This window comes from Leptonychotes weddellii, chromosome 11 (genome assembly GCF_054177405.1).
Source record: "Leptonychotes weddellii isolate Sample4059 chromosome 11, ASM5417740v2, whole genome shotgun sequence".
Classification (NCBI taxonomy): Eukaryota; Metazoa; Chordata; class Mammalia; order Carnivora; family Phocidae; genus Leptonychotes; species Leptonychotes weddellii.
In genome coordinates this window covers 28,147,912-28,168,978 of record NC_138379.1, presented here as the reverse complement: position 1 = coordinate 28,168,978, position 21,067 = coordinate 28,147,912, and the positions used below count along the sequence as shown (strand labels likewise).

General features: G+C 37.1%; 1 protein-coding gene across 3 annotated transcripts in view; it reads right to left on the bottom strand.

Annotated features, from left to right (window-relative positions):
- Positions 1 to 5,912: 5,912 nt before the first annotated feature.
- Positions 5,913 to 21,067, bottom strand: part of CCDC34 (coiled-coil domain containing 34) — a 29,228-nt gene continuing 14,073 nt past the window's right edge. Inside the window, exons 4-7 of one of the 3 annotated variants that reach the window (XM_031026606.2) lie at positions 13,892 to 14,050; positions 13,185 to 13,326; positions 10,390 to 10,433; positions 5,913 to 8,625 (exon numbers count right to left, since the gene is read on the bottom strand). In XM_031026606.2, the coding sequence (XP_030882466.1) occupies positions 10,417 to 10,433; positions 13,185 to 13,326; positions 13,892 to 14,050 (318 nt within the window). In that variant the 3' untranslated portion in view covers positions 5,913 to 8,625; positions 10,390 to 10,416. Of the gene's footprint in view, positions 8,626 to 10,389; positions 10,434 to 10,946; positions 11,485 to 13,184; positions 13,327 to 13,891; positions 14,051 to 21,067 lie in introns of those variants that run through there. The other 2 variants (XM_081798440.1, XM_006727284.3) reach the window with 2 other exon arrangements.

The window sequence follows — 21,067 nt, the reverse complement described above, 5'->3', positions numbered from 1 at the left end:
CTGACTGGCTGGAGTTGAACATGTGGAAGAGGGATGCTGAGGATGGATGAAGCCCATGTTTCTAACACTGGACAAATCCATCAGGTGTATCTCAGTGCAGCATTACATGTTTCTTTTTGATCATTTTGTGACACTAATACTTGAGGAAAACATTAACTAGGTAGGTCATAAAGCTTTGTAACATGGGCTATGGAAGTATGTGAAAGTGTGGAGGCCATGTAAATGGGCCTGTCAGATTTACTGTCAGAAGCATAATTGACCAAGGGCCCCAGATGCAGTGCTCTGAATCTACCACTGAGTTCTAACCAAGGCTACTCTTCCCACACGTGGCTCCCAGCCCATGACTGAGTAGCAGAAACTCTAAGCCAGATCCGTAACTACAAGATGTGGACTCTCTGATGGGCAACATGGTTTGGGGGCCTCATCAGCTGTGCTGAACTTTTCTTAGAACTTCACTGCAACCTAAGCCTCTTTCTTCCAGGCTTTCTTCTTTCCTTCTGTCCTCCACATGTAGGTCAGACCTACATCATGGTCTGATAGCTCTCCTGGCTCCCCTGGCTCCCTCCCCATTTCTCTTACAGGCTACTCCTCAAACAATCTCTTGAATGACTAATCCTGTCTTGGTGTCTGTTTTTCAGAGGATCCAAACTAACATACATGGTTTTAACTTTTTTTAAATTAATTTTCCTATTTGATTCTTATGAAATATGGGAAACAACAATCCATAATTTCAGCCAAAGATAACTTAAATGAGCTTCCAAGAAGCATATTAGCAAAGCTTCAAATTGAAAGTCAAAATATGCCTGAATTTCCCACATCAAATTCATATGGAAGGTTTCTACACAATCTTAACAAAGAAACCCTTTACATTAAAAACTCCCATAAAGCATACACCTATCTGAACACTACAACTACTTTCAAAGGCCAAATGTTTTATGAAAAAATTACAAATTGGCATCATGACGAAGAAAACATGATAGTAGCATGAGTAAGTAATTCTCCTTAATTGTACAACTTGTTGGGAAATGTGTATCCTTATTTACTCTACTGTCAGGAAGTAAAAACTACTTCCATTATAAAAAGATACAGAAAATATTATATAAAGCATCTTCTATGTGTCACACATTGTGCTGGGTACTTTACATGGTATATTCATCTTTGCAACCAACTTCTGGAGAAAGTATTATTAAGTCCGTTTTTTAGAAGAATAAACCAAGGCTTAGAGAGGTAGAGACTTGTCTGATTCCCATAGCATAGGGAGCAGAGCTTATATTCAAACTCAGGGAGTCTACTACTCCCCTAAGCCAGGCTGCCTCCTGGCAGAACCTGAGCATGGACCAAAGGAAGGCTTCCTCAAGTAAGTCGTGTTCGTCACAATCTAAGAGGGAGATGTTGTTGCCCTCACCATCCTTACTAGGGATAAGCAGTGACCAAGTCCTCATTCTACAAATGCAAAAACGAACCACACAGAATAACAGAAACAGTGCAGAAAGGGACCTTCATGATTGTCTAGTCTCATGTCTTCACTGGACAGCTAAATAATGGGGTGCCTGGGTGGCTAGTAGGTTAGGCGTCAGATTCTTGGTCGGATCTTGTCTTGGGGTGATGGGTTCAAGCCCCACACTGGGCTTCACACTGGGCATGGAGCCTACTTAAAAAAAAAAAAAATCCAATCTGGATAGCTAAATAAATTGGTGAGAACTTCCTCTATTTTAACATACACTTTTAAGATTTGCCTTTTAGATTTACCTATGTGGGCACTTTGCATCTCAGCCCACACCAACAGAGGAAAGCTCTGGGCTGAGGGAGTAGGAGTCATAGACAGGTAGGCGCTGTATGGTTGTTTTGGTAAATTTATTCAAACTAAAGTTGAAAACATTCCACTCCCACGGCACCAAAGAGAAACAAAGATTGCTTCCATCTCCCTCTGGCCCTCAGGTGGTTCCCAGGACCATGAAGCTGGTGGGAAGGGAGAGGCTCCTCCTTTTTTTCCAAGTTCATGTGCTAGTTCCATCAGCTTAGAGCAGGTGAATGAGAAAGGGAAAGGAGGAGGCTCTGTGGTTTCTGGGAAAGAAAAGGGCAGTGTTCCTTGCCAACTTTTTTCTCCCGCACATAAGGTACAACTTTCTCCCTATTGACAGATAATTATTTTATTTTCCCTTTCAAGTGTTCCTCCTACCCCCTTCCAATTTTAAGAGGAAATTCAAGACACTACTGCCCTTTCTGAAAAATTTTCTCTCAGGCAGACTGCCATTAACAACAGTAGGTAAATATTCACTGCAAAGGAACTTCATGTGTTTTATTTTTTCTCCAGCCCACATACGAATTTAATTTAGAATACTAATGGTCATGGTAAACACTTGAATATTATTTGCTATGTTTCCTTTTTTGAAAAAAGAAAAATTAGTTTTTAGTTTAAGTCATAAAGTGCAATTTGTTAGTGTAATGTAAACTACTCTACACTTTGTTCTTCACCTGGGCCCTGGGTAACACACTAAGTAAGTCTGTGAGAGTCCAACCTCTGAATTGCTAATTAGATCACTAGCAATTCATTTTTTAAATAAATAGTCCATCTGTAATACTTCAGACCCTGAAGCCACAGATGGTCTATTTTTAATCATCAAACTTCAAGGTTTACTTTCCCATGGAATATTTTAAGATTTTTCTGTAGAAATGGCTAAAATTCTAGAAATTTCCCTTGTAATGTTGTAGAGTGTGTCAATGTATACAATCCATCTGAAAGGCCCTTTGATTTTCAAAAGCTGTCATATAACCTATCCTTCATCTTTGAAAGAAAGGTTACATGTGAGGGGCGCCTGGATGGCTCAGTCAGTTAGGCACCCGCCTTTGGTTCAGGTCATGATCCCTGGGATCCTGGGATCAAGTCCCACATCTCGTTGGGCTCCCTGCTCAGCGGGGAGTCTGACTCTCCCTCTCCCTCTGCCCGCTGCTCCCCCTTTTTGTACTCTGTCTCTCTCTCTGCCAAATAAATAAATAAAATCTTAAGAAAAAAAAGAAAGAAAGAAAGAAAGGTTACATGTGGAATCATTCCTGTTCTAGGCCCATTCCTTCCTCTCCAGGCTCCAAAATGATTAAATGCTAAGTTTCGTTTATTCAGGGACTCAAAACTGGGTCCCAGATTAATCACTTCCGCTTGGAAGTGTTTCCTGACCCCCAACAAAGTTAGCTCCCTCCTGATGTGCCCGCATAGCTCATGCTTTAAGGTTGGTCCTGGTTTAACTCTACCTTCACTAGAATGTAAACTCTAACAGATCTAAGATCAGGTCAGTCTTGTTGACCATTCTACCCCAGAATCTAGCACTGTGCTAGAAATTCAATAAATACGAATGGAATAATCAAATAGAAGGCTTCCTTCATTCCATCTGAACCCTTATGGAGCACTTTATGTGATGGAAAACGTCTGTGCTCCCTTCCCTAAAATTCCCTCCCAGGTGGGAGCACTCTCAGTCTCATCCCCTTCCAACCTTTCCCATTGCTCTTCCAGTGGCTTCTTTCCCACTACCTTATCTTTATGTCAGTTCACTACATTCCAGCCTAGCCCATCTTCTCCCTGCCAGCACATGATAGGCACTTAATAAGTATATGTTGAATGAATGAATGCCATGCTTCAAACTTTCCTGGGGAAATGTTATGGCTTTGATAATTATGTTAAACTGAGGAGGTCTAAATACCTATCGCTAAACTAAATTTCTCACCTGGGCAACAAACCAGTGTCTCCACAAGAACCCTTACGCCAACATGCTCACATCTAAACTTAGGATTTCCAATTAAACAGCAGATTAATCAAACGCAATTACCTCTGTTCGCTCCCCAACCTCTGCTAAAATGATGGCAAAGGAATTTCTTTAAGCAAAAAGAAAAAGGTACAAATCCACAAGCACAAGGAGAACAGAAGGGAATACAGTAGCTAACTACAGATTTCAGTGCATTGTTAGAAGGCAGAAAGTGGATGGAGGCAAAATAACCCAGTTAGGACAGTATGGATGTGGCATTTTTTAAATCATTTCTAAGAATACTAATGATAGTTGCATTTTTTTTCTTCTTTTCAAATTGGCTGTTCCCTCCAGGTACCTTTTTTCCTTTTCTCTTTTACTGTTTAAAGGTTTCCAAAAGCTGAAATAGATACTGCGGGGGGGGGGGGAAGGGGGTGGCTACAGAAATTGCACATGGAGACCCCGGGTACCAAGGAGAGCTCATGCCCTAGCTGGGCTGAAACACCCTGAAGTGGTAGTTCACATAATGAACAGGGAAATGCAGAGCCGCCTTCCCAAACTCTACTCAGGAAAACTGGCAGCTGGCTTATATCCCCCAGGAAGATCAGAAGATTCTTCTCTTAGAAACTGAATACCCTAAGGAGAAGACTTCCAAGTATTTGGAGGTTTCCTCAACAGCAAATAAAATCCACCATCAACAAGCCCTGCCTGTGCCCACACAGCTTCCACACAGCCTTTTTAATGCCCTATTCTTAAGTCTGAACAGATTCATAGTATGAACATAAATGTCAGACAGGGATCTGAGGATCGAAAAAGAGAAAATGAAGGGAAAAAAGGCACCTGGAGGAAACACAGCCAATTAAGAAGGGGAAAAATGCAATTAATGTCCTTAGAGATGAGAAAAGATATTACATCCATAAAATAAGTATAGGATGCTATGAAAAAGAATAAACAGAAGAAAGAGAGCATGCTTGGAATTTAAAATGAGGTAGCCATAAAAACCTTACCCAAGAGTTAGAAGATGACATCAAAGAAATCTTGGTCCCTTTCCTGGAGGGGGTGGGGGGTGGGGCGGGACAGAGATTCAAGGGAAAAAAAACCTTAAAAAAAGATTAGAGAATTGATTCAGGAACACTAACAACTGCCTAAACAAACTGCAGAAAAAAGGAACAGAGAATGCTGTGGGGAGGAAATTATCAAAGAAATAATACAAGTAAATATTCCCCCAGGGACAGGACCATGAAGGTAGTGAGAAGTTAGCTCTGAAACAACCCTTTCCAATTCTACTCTGGATAGATTTTTCACACACTCCTCCTCTCTATACCTACTGTCCTCATCTGATCCTGTCACCTCTCTGAGGACTGGTTCCACAATATCATTACTGGTGGCTCTGTCTTTGGTCTCTACTCCCTGCCCATCCTGCCCAAACCATCCTGCTATTGCCATGCTTTTAAAAGCTTTGCATGCCTGCAGTGGACTGATAATGCTCTCTCTTTACAGCGCCCCCCCTTTCAGGGTACACCTCAAGGCTTGGAGTCAATGGGTAGGTGTTTTCCCTACCTACCCTAATCCCCAATGCCACTTTCAAACCACTTTATCTCCTAACCCCTTCAAAACTCCCAGCTCTTCTGAATATGTCATCTGAACACACTAGCCAATACTGCTCTTTTTGACTGTCATATGGTTAAGTTACCCTAGTTACTGAAATCCCAGCACCCAGCTCACTATCTTCTCTCTACCATTACTGTCATAATTCCTGGCAATTTGAATATCCATATAAAAAAAGTCTCCCCAAATCCTGGCCTGTTGTTTTCTTAATTTTCTCAATTCCATCAATATACTCCATGTGGACCACCCACTGCCATGGTCATAGTCAAGATCTTGTCACCACCATCATCTGACTACAAGCTCCTACCTCTCCAGCTTCCCTCAAGAACCTCCAACCCAACATTCTGCAAGAGCACTGGAAACACTCATCAACTGAAAACTTCTTCCTCACCATCCACCATCCATGGTTAAATACCATGTTTCAGGGCACCTGGGTGGCTCAGTTGGTTAAGCGACTGCCTTCAGCTCAGGTCATGATCCTGGAGTCCCGGGATCGAGTCCCGCATCGGGCTCCCTGCTCAGCAGGGAGTCTGCTTCTCCTTCTGACCCTCCCCCCTCTCATGCTCTCTCTATCTCATTGTCTCTCTCAAATAAATAAATAAAATCTTAAAAAAAAAAAAATACCATGTTTCAGTGCTATAATCACTCCCTGGAAAACACTCTTTAAATGCTTTGTTCTTTCTCCCTCCATTCTATTTGCTCTACTTGTCCAACCCTAATAAAGTCTTACTCTGCTCCTAATCCCAAGTAGCTAAACTTCTCCCTAGAAATGGAATAAAATAGACAGAGTTCTGCTAATTGGTCCAAAATTGGACCAAAAATATCAAATGGCAAACAACACTGCCCATCAAGTCCTATTAATTTCTCTGGTACATTTGTTCTCCCCTTGGCAAGATGCTCATTCTCTATTACCTCTCCGTTATCTCTCCTACTTGAGGTAACTTCTTGTATCCCTCTACTTGCTTCCCTTTCATACTTGATTGAAAACCCAGAAGCTATCAGAGAAGAACTACCTCTCTCACCCTCCTACCACCAATGCATTAATCCAGCTACATATGAACCAATACACTGTGTTTTCTCTGGTCAGCAGGGAGGAAAATTCCTTGCTTCTACATAAGCCATTTAAGAATTGCATTCCTAAAACCATCCTTGATCTCTCCTTACTCTTCAAAGCCCCCTCTTTTACCCGGATCATCAACATCAGCACAGAAACATGTTTAAGATCACCCATCTTAAGCAAAACAATGTCCTTGACCTATGTTCTCTGCCAGCTCCCATCCCATATATCTCCTCTCCACAAAACTTCTCTCAGGAGTTGTCTTGACGTATAATCTACACATTCTCACTTGCCATTCTCTCAACTTACTTTGATTGTGGTTTCATACTACTTTTTCTTATCATACATATTATATAGGAGGGAAACAGAATATGGTTGTTGGACTTCGACCTCCTGAGTTCCAATCCCTGTTCTGTGACTCACTAGGTATAAAATAAGCAGCATAACTTGTCTGTCTCAATTTCCTCAGCTATAAAATGGGGATAACAAAAGTAACTGTCTCATAGGGTTCTTGTGAGGACTAAAAAAGTTAGCACACACAAAAGCACACAGAATACTGTTAACAATACACAAAGTTTTCAATATTGAGGTCAATAATGGCCTTCCTTCATCTTACCACGGCCATTTATGAAGGCTCTTTCCAGCTCTTCCTTATCTCTCAAGCAGCACTGAACAGACTTCCTAGCTCCTTGCTTCAAACACTTCCCATGTCTTTTGGGACGTCATACCCCACTGGGTTTCCTTCGACTTCACCGAATGCTCCTTTGCAGGATCCTTGCTGGCTGTTCAATTTCTAAATATTGGGATACTGAGCCCTCTCTTTTTACTACCTAAACCCTCCCTAGGTAACCTCCCTATGCTTTTAAATACCACCTACGTACTGATGTTGCTTAAATTTATATCTCCAATCCTGGCTGCCCCCTGAGCATCAGGCACAAATATCTAACTGCCCTCTCCACCAGGTTATTAAGTTGGTACTGTAAACCAGTCAGAATCCTTAAGGACTCCTCTCTCCTCATCTCAGCCATGCATCTGCTCCTACCACATCTTCTGATTTCTATAATAGTTATCATCATTCACCCAGTTATCAGGCCTAAAAACTAGAAGTCGTATCTGATTTTTCCTCCTTCCCTCAACCTGACATCCAAATGTTAGCAGTCCTGCTTGTCCCACTGCCAAAATATATCCCAAATCCATCTCTACTTCCTACCATGCTGCTGCCGCCACCTTACTCCAAACTATCATGATTTTTTCCTGCATACTGCAAAATCCTCCCCATGAGTTTCCCTGTCTTGATTCTTTGTCCCCAACAAGCTAATTTCCTCACAGCAGCCAGAGTAATCTCCAAGTATAAATCAGATCACATCAATTCCCTCCTTAAAACCTTCCAGATGCTTCGTAATACAATTTGAATAAAATTTGAACTAGTGAACTCAGGATATGTGATCTGACCCTCCAACCTTAACTCCTACTACTTTCCCCATCACTTGCTCCACGCCAGGCACACTGGCCTTTTTTCAAACATAGCAAATTCATTTCTTTCTTTCTTTTTTCTTTATAGATTTATTTGAGACAGAGAACACAAGGAGGGAGGGGGGGGGAGGGGTGGGCAAAGGGAGAAGCAGACTCCCTGCTGAGCAGAGAGCCCATTGTGGGGCCCAATCCCAGGACCCCAAGATCACAACCTGAGCTGAAGGCAGATGCCCAACTGACTGAGCCACCCAGGTGCCCCGCAAATTCATTTCTGCTTTAGGGCCTCTCTACTGGCTGTTCCCTCTGACAGGGAATCTCTTTCCCCAGATTTTAGGAAGGCTAAGCTGCATGTTACCACCTCAGGGAAGCCCATCCATCTAAAGTAGCACTTCCTCCTCCACCCAGTTACAACTTAGCCCAATATTCTATCTTATTTTCTTTATAGCATCCAGAGCCAAATAAAATGCTGTTTGTTTACATGTTTAATATGTTTCCTATCACTGTCACATAAGATCGCACGAGGGTGAAGGGGGCCCTCTTATTCACAGATGAACTCCAGCACCTAGCCCACAGTAGGTATTCAATAAGTATTAACTGAATCAATCTGAAGAAAACGAACAGTATTCACTTTTTACTTTTAGCCTAGGGGTAAATGAGCACTGACAAGTACTGACAAGTTAACTTACTGTTGGTATATCCTCAGTCAAGACCAGTACATTAACCGAAGTCAGTTATTATATAAATCGATTATCACTAAAGAAAAAGAATATTGGTACATCTTATCAGAATTATCATACAAAAAAGAAACAAACTTGCATTTTTAGGTACTTCCACTTACTATTTTGTAACCCCATGTTAAGTTTTAAATTAGATAAGGTACTGAACACTGAAAAAAAACAAGGCATCTTCCAGACACGTAGATATACAGCCAGGACTCACAGACTCAGATCTACAATACCTGTGTTCTTTCTATCAGATCATGATTTTGTTGACATTATGGGCTATCCAGATATTTCAGAGCACTTCCAATCACAGTGGTAGTAGAAGTCAGAGATATTTTAAAAACCTCAACAGAAATTTCAAATGTTATGGTTTGTAATGCCTAAAATATCAAGTACCCTGATATCAAGAAAAATGGATTCAGGTTTAAAACACTAATCTCCTGGTAATCAGGTATGTTGATGGAAGTTTTTGATTAATAAAATGGGATTTTAATAATAAATGAGTTTGGTAGTCAAAATCTTTTTATAATGGATCACTGGAGTAGTAAAACAGGACATCACACATCCATAAGATTAAGTCCAAATTCTGCAGCATACACAGAGCCTTTTTACTCTGACCCCCACTCTCTCCCAGCTACTTCTCTCTGCATGTCCATGAGTATGGTCAGCCTTATGACCATTTGGAAAATCCCTGTCTATATTTTATGAGCTCAAATGTCACCTCCTCTTTGTAGACGTTCTTAATCCCTTCACAGGCTGAACTCTCTCTCCCCTATGTTCCCAGATGAACTTTGAACTTGATTTTAAGCTTCCTATTATAGTATTTAGTCTGTTACAGGTTTTCCTGGCTAGGCTATAAATGTTGACTGAATTAAAGAAATATGCCATTTAAATTCCTAAATCAATATGCAAAACATCTGTCACAGAGTAAATGTTCGATTATAGTAGTCCCCCCCCTTATCTGTGGGGATACGTTCCAAGACCCCTCTCTGGTGGACACCTGAAACCACAGATAGTACCAAACCCTATATATACTGTTTTTCCCTATACATACACACCTATGATGAAGTTTAATTTCTAAATTAAGCACAGTAAGAGATTAACAATACAGAACAATTATAATAATATACTGTAATAAGTTATGTGAATGTGGTCTCTCTCTCAAAATACTTATTGTACTGTACTTACCCTTCTTTGGGACTATGGTTGACCACGGGTAACTAAATCCACCGAAATCAAAACCACAGATAAGGGGGGACTATTGTAATATTGGTCAAACTAAGTAATTATTGACTGAACAAAAAGTCTGATTAGAATTAGAGTTATAGTTAAAAGTTGCCTAAATGACTTAATCTATGTGTAAAATTGAAGGTTTCTTAAATACAAACATATATAAAACCTCCAGGAATTCAGGCCTATGTATGCTTTGTTTTTAACCAACTTTATTGCTACTCTGGCTAACTGTACATTTTTCCTACACAGGTGAATCTGTTCAAGGGAATGATCACCTGGAAATATCATTGTGTCTAAGAGGTTCTGAGAAGGATGGTCAAGCCTCTAAATCTCACCAATATTCTGACCCAATGAACCCTACTGAATCCTCCCAAACTGTTCTCTGCTTAGAAGTGAATTTTCCTAGATCTCTGATGACAAGAATACCCTTCAAAGATCCTACTGCTGTTTCTTTGCGTGGGTCATCACCATTGCACATTCATCACCAGAAACTAGACAGATGACAAACCTAGCAGAAACATGGAATATGCTCTACACAGGTATCATTTTTAAATGAACTTACTGAACTTTATATTGCCACAACAAATCTTCATTTCTTGATGGTTCCTAAAAAAAGATACAGACTTTTAAAATTTAGTAAAAAGTGCTGAGTGTTATTTTAGTAATCCTTTGAACTACTTTCCTTAATATGTATTTACTAATAAGATCTCAGCTTCAATAAAATACCACTGAACCTTTAACATTAAAAAATAATGTACTGATAATCTTAATTTCAAAATTAACCATCTAATTGTACAAAGTTTAGCAAAATATTATTAGTGTCTCAAGATTGCTACATACCAATCTAAGATCCAGAGCATATAACAATGTTTTAAAATTTCCCTTTCAAAAACTCAACCCTCATTTCTTTGTTATAAAACATGCCTCTAGTTAGTTATTTAAAAATATTTACAAAGGAAAAATACACCAAAAGTTATCAACAAAGACTGTTTTTGATTTCTGTAGGAGTCTAACCCATTTAAATTCTTCTAAGAGTTATCTTGAGTATGCAGTTTAGAAATGCTTGTTTGAACAATTTAAGCTTAATCTTACTATGTTCATAAACACAAACACAGAGTATGAAAGAACACAACACAAATTGTTGGTTTTATTGGTATTACAATGTAGTTTTAATACAAGCTAAATATAAACACAATTGTTAGATTTTCAGTCACTTATCCTGTGAAACAAAATGCCAAGATCAACCTTGAAGGACTTATAAAAATGAAAATGTATAAAGCATTTTCTTCAATTAGCTCTAAGGACAACATATACAAATGCAAAAATGTGAAAGTGTCAATAATCACATCAAATGTTGAGCTGTTGACTGAGGAGTAAAAAATGATTCTACTTTTAAAATTAAATAGCTTCAGGTAAAAGCATGCAATTTCCCACACCCACTATCTTTGTATTCTGCACAGAGTTCCAAGGCAAAGATTGCTTCTGGCTTTCTGAACCACCAGAGAGGATGATGACCTGTGTGGCTGACTTATCACAGGCCTTTTAGTCTTCTTTCCTGATAGGTCCTTAGCTTCTTTGGAAGGAGGCATATGAATGGGTTTCCATGGAATTGGATTATAAAAGGCTGGTTCTGGATAAGAATTTCCACTGTAAAAATCTAAAATTATTAAAAAGTCAGAACAAAACAAAACAAGAAAAAACTTCTTGAGATCAAAGAAACTACTTATTTTTAAATTTCTAGAAAAATGTTATAGTATCAAAAGGGCAAAATATCACTGACAAGCCAATTTAATCCATTTAAAATTTGAACTCTAACATATTTTCAAACAAGTAACATTTTTCAAATACAATAAGTATTGCAGTGAAAATTAAAATATAAATGATAATTCTATAAGTCCAAAGAGTGTTGTCAAAATCTATATAAATAAAAACTCATATAAAATTTTTATTAAGAAATTACTTTTAGAACCCTTAAACTGGGACGCCTGGGTGGCTCAGTCATTAAGCGTCTGCCTTTGGCTCAGGTCATGATCCCAGGGTCCTGGGATCAAGCCCCACATCGGGCTCCCTGCTCAGCCGGGAGCCTGCTTCTCCCTCTCCCACTCCCCCTGCTTGTGTTCCCTCTCTCGCTGTGTCTCTCGCTGTCAAATAAATAAATAAAATCTTTAAAAAAAAAAGAACCCTTAAACTGATTAAAATCTTCATTTTCTCAACTCAATCTAGGAAACCACTGATTGTGTACTAGTTTTCCCTAGTCAGACACTGAACTTTAGAGAAAAAAAAGGTACACTGCATTACAGCTAAAGTGAATCAAAACTCTTGTTCAGAATCACTGGAATTCTAAATTATTATCAATCAAATTAATCAATTTCATAATATCACTGTAATTTTGATTATTAAGAGCAGTAGAGCATTTGCAGACAAATGTTTATTAGAACAAAGCTCATTAAAAATGCAAAAAACTTAATAAAACAATCCATTATTGTAGCAAAAAACTTCTAGTCACTATGTATCTTCCCACCTAATGTTTTAACTTTACTAATCAATTGTTTGGTTAAAACCACTGCTTATTCCTCTTTTTTTTCAAACAGAAAAAGAGAAGAGAAAGGAGCAGACCATGCCTAGTGCCTAGTAGCTGTAATGGATGACTTTTGTGACACGTAGGAGAGGCCTAAACCCTGACAGCAGGAATGTCGTTCAGACACTGGCAACCCACTTTGACTGCATAGATATGTCAACACACACTTCACCAAGATGGTCAAAACAAAGTCTGGAATATGTTCTATTGTGTGAACAGAACAGAATGGGAGTATTTTTAATAATAAATCACTTAAACAAGTAGAGGCAGCTGTCAGCAAGGTATGAGCTTCCAACATGAAGTACAAAGAAAAACATGCACTGCCATTTATAATTAGAGCAAGCCTAAAGGCCAACCGGTTTTTTGTCGGGTTCATGTGCTGCCTAGTATTCCACCCAGCAAAAGGAATGTGCCAAAGACATCGGAAGCTCTGCCTAAGAGATGGTCAGAAGAAGGGGAGGAAAAATGACCTCTTAAATATATCCTCATTAAGGCTTCAAAAACCAAAAACATAAGAAAGTTCTATGTGTTTCTTAATGGCAGAAATCACTACTTTGCAGTTTTGCAACTACTGCCTTTAAAATATGTCTGATTTATAAAAGAATGACAAAAAATTTGTAGTATCTCTATAGGAATACAGTGTGTTACCATCTTCCAGAAAATAGTAATTTGAAAGAAAAATGATTTACACATTTCTATTTCTGTCAAAAGGAAACATAATGTATAATATTTGCTCCTGCAAGCCATATTTATGTAAGCCACATAACATAAAAACCAACCTGTAAGTTTTCCATTGGCATAACCATAGCTCTTTGCAGCTGGACGAGGTTTATTTTTTGCGTTTTCCAACCATTCCTTAAACCTTTTCTCTGCTATTTCCTTTTTTTCCTGTAATTCAGCTTGCCGTTGTTTTTCTTTTTCCTTAAAATGACAAGACCAAAAAATCTCTAGTGATGTTCTATAACCAAAAATTCTATTCTAATTCCACTGACTCTTTTCCCCAATAGCTTCCCACCCCAATGCCTTACTAATCATAAATACTAAATCATATTTCTATAATTTGATAACAAAATTAAACATGATCAGGGATGTAATCTAAAGGTGGCTGCTTCTAAACAACGGTAAGACACCAAACCCAAGAAGAAAAAAAGCAATTCACTGTTTTAAAATAGACAGTAATTTACAATGTAGTAAGACTTTCATAAAAGTGCATCAAAAGATATTTAAAAGCATAAACCATGAAAAAAAGTTTGAACCTGACTGAAAATACATCAATAGGCTTATAAATATTTCTCAACCTAAGAAAACCACAAATGCATATTCATTTCTGAAACTTCCACATAGTATAAATAAGTAGGGATAGCTTCATGTATTTATTTTATGCTAAGGTGCTGCCAATTTTCTATTAGAAACTTTTTATACAATATAGTTGGCACATATGAACACTAAAGCCATATATTCCAACTGGTCACTTTAATAAAAATACCTTTTCTTTCTTCTTCTTTTCACATTCTTCAGCATTTTTCTTCTTTAACCATTCTTGGTATTTTTCTTTTGCCTTTTCTTGCAAATGTTCTTTCTCCAATTCCTTTGCTGCTTTTTCCTCCATTTCCTTGTTAATTTTTTGTTCCCTTTCCTTTCTTTTCTTAAATAAAAAATGAAGGAATTTTAATTGGAATATCTGTAATTATGCCCATATAAGCAAGGAGTATTATATGCAGCAATTTTCTATACTTCAGTTATTTCTTTAAAAAGGTGGTAACATAGTGGTTGACACAATGTAGCTTATGAAAATATATAACACACCTGCAATCCCCTGGTCAATTTTAGTCTACCAGCTTTGCTGTAAGTTTCATGATGACAGTAACAAAGACCTTGCCCACCAAAGTATACTCAGAGCCTGTGCCACTGCTAAGTAAACAGTAGGTGCTCCATAAAGATTTGCTGATTAATGAACAGAAATTACAACCTGTTAGATTGTTCTGAATCTTGTATTTTTTAGTAGATGTTTACCTTCACTCTAAAATAGGAGCCATACATTTCCTGACAGTTTGCCAATACAAATACTTAGATACAATCTTTGCCATCTGTGAGCTACAGAGGACAAAAAAATAACATTTTGGACCATTAAATACTGTTATAAGGGCACATACAGACAAATCTCTAGTTATAATTCTTATAAGTCCTACATAGACCAGAGGTTGGCAAACTATGGTCCCCAGACCAAATATGGTCCTGTATTTGTAAATAAAGTTTTATTGAAATGTGGCCAAATCCATTTATTTATAGATTTGTTGTCTATGGCTGTTTTTGCACCACAACAGCAAAGTTGAAGAGCTACAACAGAAACTGTATGGCCTGCAAAGCCTAAACTATTTATCTGGCCCTTTACAGAAAAAATTTGTCTATGGTTCGATGTTTTTTTCCTTTTCATTCAGAAGATAATTTACCAACCCAGCTACATTCTAAATAAACCAATAACATGGCTTACTCTCCTTATCAAAGGTTTAGAAAATAATCTGCAAGGCATAAGTGTAAGCAGTACAAATGCCAGATGCATTACCCTTCACGGAGCAAAAGAAATATGACCGAAGAAAAAAATTCCTCCCCTGAAAGCATCTTGTAGAATACTTCAATATAAGCAATTCAAGTAACACCCAAGTAATAAACATCAGTTACATACAATATACGCCAGATGCTACGCAGGAAAGACAGGTCTTAAAATTCAAAGCCCGGAGCGCCTGGGTGGCTCAGTCAGTTGAGCGACCAACTCTTTAGTTTCGGCTTAGGTCATGATCTCAGGGTCGTGAGATCGAGCCCCATGTGGGGCTCCGCTGCTTCTCTCCCTCTCCCTCTGCCCCTACCCCCTGCTCTCTCTCTTGCGTGCAATCTCTCTCTAAAATAAATAAATCTTAAAAAAAAAAAAAAAAACAAAGCCAAGTCGGTCCCCAAGATGCTATGTGTACTTCTGTCTTGCTGGGCAGCCAACAGCTGCAAAAAGAAATCCTTTCTTGCTGAGAACCCAATCCATTAAAACAATACTGGATTTTACTTCATACTGTCAGAAAAGCTACAAGATTAAAAAGGATCTTGTAGTACATCTTGCTCACTGACTCATGAGACTCCTTCACAACCCTCATCAACAAGGAGTCATCCAGTCCCTACATCGTCTTTAATTATAATAGCTAACATTTATTGAGTGCTGACTCTTTCTATTATTTCTGTATATACTTTATACATGTGTACCAAGTCAATTCTTATAACCACAATATGAGGTAGGCACTATTATAATCTCAATTTACAAACGAGGAAATGAGGCACAAAGAAGTTAAGTCATTTGCCTAAAGTCACACAGATTTGGTAAGTGGCAGATCAAAGATCGTACAGACATTGGAATGAATGTTAAAAATAATTTTATGTCGGGGCACCTGGGTGGCTCAGTCGTTAAGCGGCTGCCTTTGGCTCAGGTCATGATCCCAGGGTCCTGGGATCGAGGCCCGCATTGGGCTCCCTGCTCAGCGGGAAGCCTGCTTCTCCCTCTCCCACTCCCCCTGCTTGTGTTCCCTCTCTCACTGTCTCTCTGTCAAATAAATAAATAAAATATTTAAAAAAAAATTTATGTCAATTAATTCAATTTAAATAAAATTAAATTAATAAAATTCCTTAAAATATATTTTTCCAAAACTGATTCAAAAAAGAAAATAGAGTATCTGAATAACACTTTACTTGTAAAGATAATTCAGAAATTAAAACTTTCCCACAAAGAAAACCCCAGGCTCTAATAGCTTCACTGCCAGATTTCATCACATATTTAAGAAATAATACCAATTACTACACAAAGTATTTCAGAAAATACAGAAAAAAGGAACACATCCAAACTCATTTTAAGAGCCCAGTATTATTCTGATATCAAAACCAGGCATGGAAGTCATAATATACTAACAGGAATAATGCAAGATAACTGTTCTCATCATCAAAAACATGAAATTCTTAGGTATCCATTTAACAAAAGATGTATAATACCACTGTACCTTGAAAACTAAAAAACATTACTGAAATTAAACATGACCTAAATAAACAGAAAGAAAAATCATGTTTATAGATTTAAAATTTGATATTACTAAGATAGCAATTTTCTCCAAAATGATCTATATATTTAATGAAATCACAATAGTGTCAGGCATTATTAAAGCAAACGTGATCAGAGAAATTCATAAGCTGATTCTAAATTGTATATGGAAAGACACAGAGTAACTAAAAACAATTCTGAAAGAGAAGAAAAAAATGGAAGATTTACACTATCTAATTAGAAGAATTATAAATTCAATAATTATAAAACTATAGTAACAGGTTAGTGTGGTACTGGCACAGGACTAGATCAAAGGGAGAAAAAAGAGTCCGGAAATAGACCCATACTTATACGGTCAATTGATTTTAAACAAAAGTGCCAAGGTAATTAAATAGGGAAAAGATTATCTTTTCAACAAACAGTGTTAGAACAATTGGACATCCATATGCCAAAAAAAAAAGAAAAAAATGAACCTTGACCCTTAACTCATACCACACATTAAAATTAACTCAAAATACACATACAGGTAAAAACTAAAGTTCTACAACTTCCCAAAGAAAACAATGGAGAATATTTTTACACATATGGTGTAGGCAAATGTTTCTTAAATAGGACACAAAACTCACAAGCTACAAACAAAATTTTTAAATATGGAACTTTATCAAAATTTAAAACTTCTCTTTAAAAAAATTACCATTAAGGAAAATTAAATGGGAAGAAATACCTGGAATACATACATGTGATAGGACTTAAAGGAATATATAAAGAAATCGTACAACTTATGAATAAGACATACAATTCTTCCACAAAATGGGCAAAAATTTAAGCACAAAACAAAACAGGAAATGAGATGTAGAAATGGTTGATAGTGTTATAGACAGAATCGTGTTGCCCAAAATTCTTATGTTGAAGCCTTAACCCTCAAAGTGACTATATTTGGAGAGAGGACCTTTAAAGAGGTAATGAAGGTGATTAAAATCCTAAGGGTAGGGCCCTAATCCCATAGGACTGGTGTCCTTATAAGAGAAAGAAGAGACATCGGGGATATTCATGCAGAGAGAAGGACATGTGACGGTATGCAGGGAAGGCATCCATCTTGCAAGCCAAAAAGAGAGGCCTCAGGAGAAGCCTTTGCTGATAACCAGCATTTTAGACTTCTGGCCTCCAAAACTATAAGAAAATAAATTTCTGTTGTTTAAGCCACCCATTCTGTGGTATTTTGTTATGGCAGCCCTAGTAGATTAATACAACAAGCTTATGAAAAGATGCTAAATATCATTAGATCTCAGGGAAATGAAAATTAAAACAGCAATGACATACCACCACATAGCCACTAGAAGGACTTAAACTGAAAAAGACTTGACAATATCAAGTTTGGCAAGGCTGTGGTGCAACTGGAACTTTCATACAATAGTGGTGAAAATGTAAAATGATACAAGCACATTAAAAAAGTTTGGCAGTTTCTTTTAAACACATACTTACCATACAACCTGGCAATTCAGTTCCTAAGCATTTACCCAAAAAATGAAAACAAATGTCCACAGCACGACTTGTACATAAGTGGTCATAAAATTTTATTCGTAATACCCCAAAACTGAAAACAACCATTTTTCCAACAACTGGTAAATGGATATACAATTTGTGGTACTGCACAGAATAGACTACTACTCAACAATAAAAAGGTTCAGTCTTAATACTAGGAAATTTTAAAAACAAAAGAGGCCCAACTCAAAAGAATATATATTGTACGATTCCATTTATATGAAATTCTAGAAAAGGTAAATCTAATCCACAGAAACAGAAAGCAGACTAATGGTTTCCTTGGAGCTGGGACTAGTTGGGGGTAGGGAACAGGGGTTGAATGCCAAGGGACACAGGGAAGTTTTTGGAGTGACAGAAATATTCTATATCTTGACTGTGGTGCTGTTTATTACATAGGTACATAACTTTGTCAAACCTCATCCAAATTAAGATAGGTTTATTTTATTGTATGTAAATTATAGCTCAATGAAGTTTCTTTTATTTTTTATTTATTTATTTATTTATTTTTTTAAAGATTTTATTTATTTATTTGAGAGAGAGAGACAGAGAGAGAGAGCATGAGAGGGGGGATGGTCAGGAGGGTCAGAGGGAGAAGCAGACTCCCTGCCAAGCAGGGAGCCCGATGCGGGACTCGATCCAGGGACTCCAGGATCATGACCTGAGCCAAAGGCAGTTCCTTAACCAACTGAGCCACCCAGGCGCCCCTGAAGTTTCTTTTAAAACATCAAAAAGACTTTCTGTAGAATTCAAGCTGGAGAAGAGAGAACGGAATGCCTTTAGTTAGCACAAGGAGAAGAGAGCAGGCACTCAGAGGGATGCACTAAGATAGAACGGACAGCTACTAAGTGGCTTCAGATTTTCTGGCACTCCAGTTCTATACCACACAGAGCACAACAATAAATCTTCCTTTTTTTAAGATGGGGCCCTGATAGAACCTTTGTTTCTTGCAACTGAAGGAAACTAACAAAATAACTGGCTACTTAAAGTTTCTGAACTTCTATTTTGGTTCCTTCAGTAGTATCTGGAACATAGCAAAAGTGTTGAATGCGTGAATGATGCATTGGGTAACAGTGTTATCATATGCTTTATCAATCTGAATTAATTTTTACACTGAAAAATCAGTTCCATGTTTTGAGAATTAAAAGTAATTTTATTTTTAACTATTTTTTAAAACAATGAAGGTAAATAAGGCCCTTTCACAACACGTGTGGTAACACACTGTAAAAAAAAAAAAATGAATTAGTATGGCCACACAAATGTAAGAGTACCAGATGAGATAAGCCATTTATTTGAAAAGGATTTAACAATTTAGTGTCAGAAGAAACCAACTTTGCTAATGGATACATAAATTCTTTTTGTCTGATTTTTTGATAGAACACAGCGAAAATGACTTAGAGAAAATTATGTGCCAGATATAGCTAAAATGTGAATGAAGCAAGAGGCAGCAGGGACCACACACCATGAAATGTAAACAGAGATGCCAGACGGGAAGAGAAGAACCAGGAGAGCAGTCTTTACAAAGAGAGGTAAATCTAACTGAGACTGAAAGAAGAAATCTGATAGGTCTGAAAGAAAAAAAAACATAGAGTAATCAATTATTCCTTAACTTGTACAAGAGTTCTGCAGAATAAATAAATTTAATTTCTCAGAGCTTATTTTTGAACCATTCTCATACTTATGGAATCTTGCTTTCAATAATTGGTGATTTATGTCAGGACAAACCATTTCCGTCCAAAAGAAAAAAAGTTTTTTTTCTCAAATAACTGGATTAGATCTACTGACACTAATTAAAATAAAGACTATATCATCTCTCAGCAGTATCTTACATTCTTAGACAAATAACAACTATGTTTGACTGGCATGGTAAAATGAGCTTAATGGAGTTAGAAGATAAGAGAAGCTTTTAGAGGAGAGAGCATACTATTCCGTACATGTAAAACTGTTTTGTTTTATAGCTATAAACTACACAAAATATCACAAAGACCTTGCAAATAGTCACACAGACTTATTCTGATTTGGGTACTGATTCACAAAGAACTTTCTTATTGTATTATGGAATGAAGCAAACTTAAAAATAATAATGATTTACTTGTGAAATTAAGAACAAATACATCTATGGTTATAACACACATCTGTCCAGCCAATTTTCTTCTTACAATACCTGGATGACAGAAGCTATGTCATCTTCAACTTACTGAAATTATTGACCACTCTTACTAATGCCACTGAGCATTAGATTCAATAATAGTTAAGGACAATTAGAATTAAAAATTTAAAACTCTGTCTTATAATCTAAACATCTGACTAAACTCATAAAATTGGATCAAATAATAAAAGCAGTATCATTCTAAATATGTGAAAATTACAATAGAAAACAGATAAAAAGATAAGTATTTTCAAAATTTCTAATTTGTAATCCAATAAAAGAATGTATTAAAACTGAAAGATAACAGATTTATTCATTCATTCCAATAACAAATGCTTACTGATCTTGTAATAGAGAAAAAGTAATATAAAAAATAATTCTTACCCTTAACTGTCTTAAAATTACAAGGAAGTAAAGACATACGCATAATCCAAAATAGCCACAAAACATATACAAAATACAAAGTGATATAAATTGAACCAGGATTCAGAGAAGGAAAGAGTTTCTATTTCTAGCATGTGATCAGTGAATGATTCATGTAGAAAATACTTTGAATTGGATAATAAAGGGAAAGGTAAGGTGGACGATATGATGAGATTCCATGCTGATGAAGTAGAATATAAAAAAATAAGGAAGTGAGAAACAAAATGGAAATGTTCTCAAAATTTCTCATGACTACATATCCTGGGGAGTGGGGAGCACAGTCTATTGCTTGGGATTTCTCTGAAATCTACTGTGTATCTTAAAAATAATATAAAATTTATATTCTATCCCCATTAAATATCTATGCTTGCTTTAACATGAAAATAACATTTTTCCTCGCAAAAATTTTCAGTAAAACTAATACTCTAGGAAGATGGACCACGATTATCCTATGTGTGCTCCCAAAAGAATGCCAGTAAGAA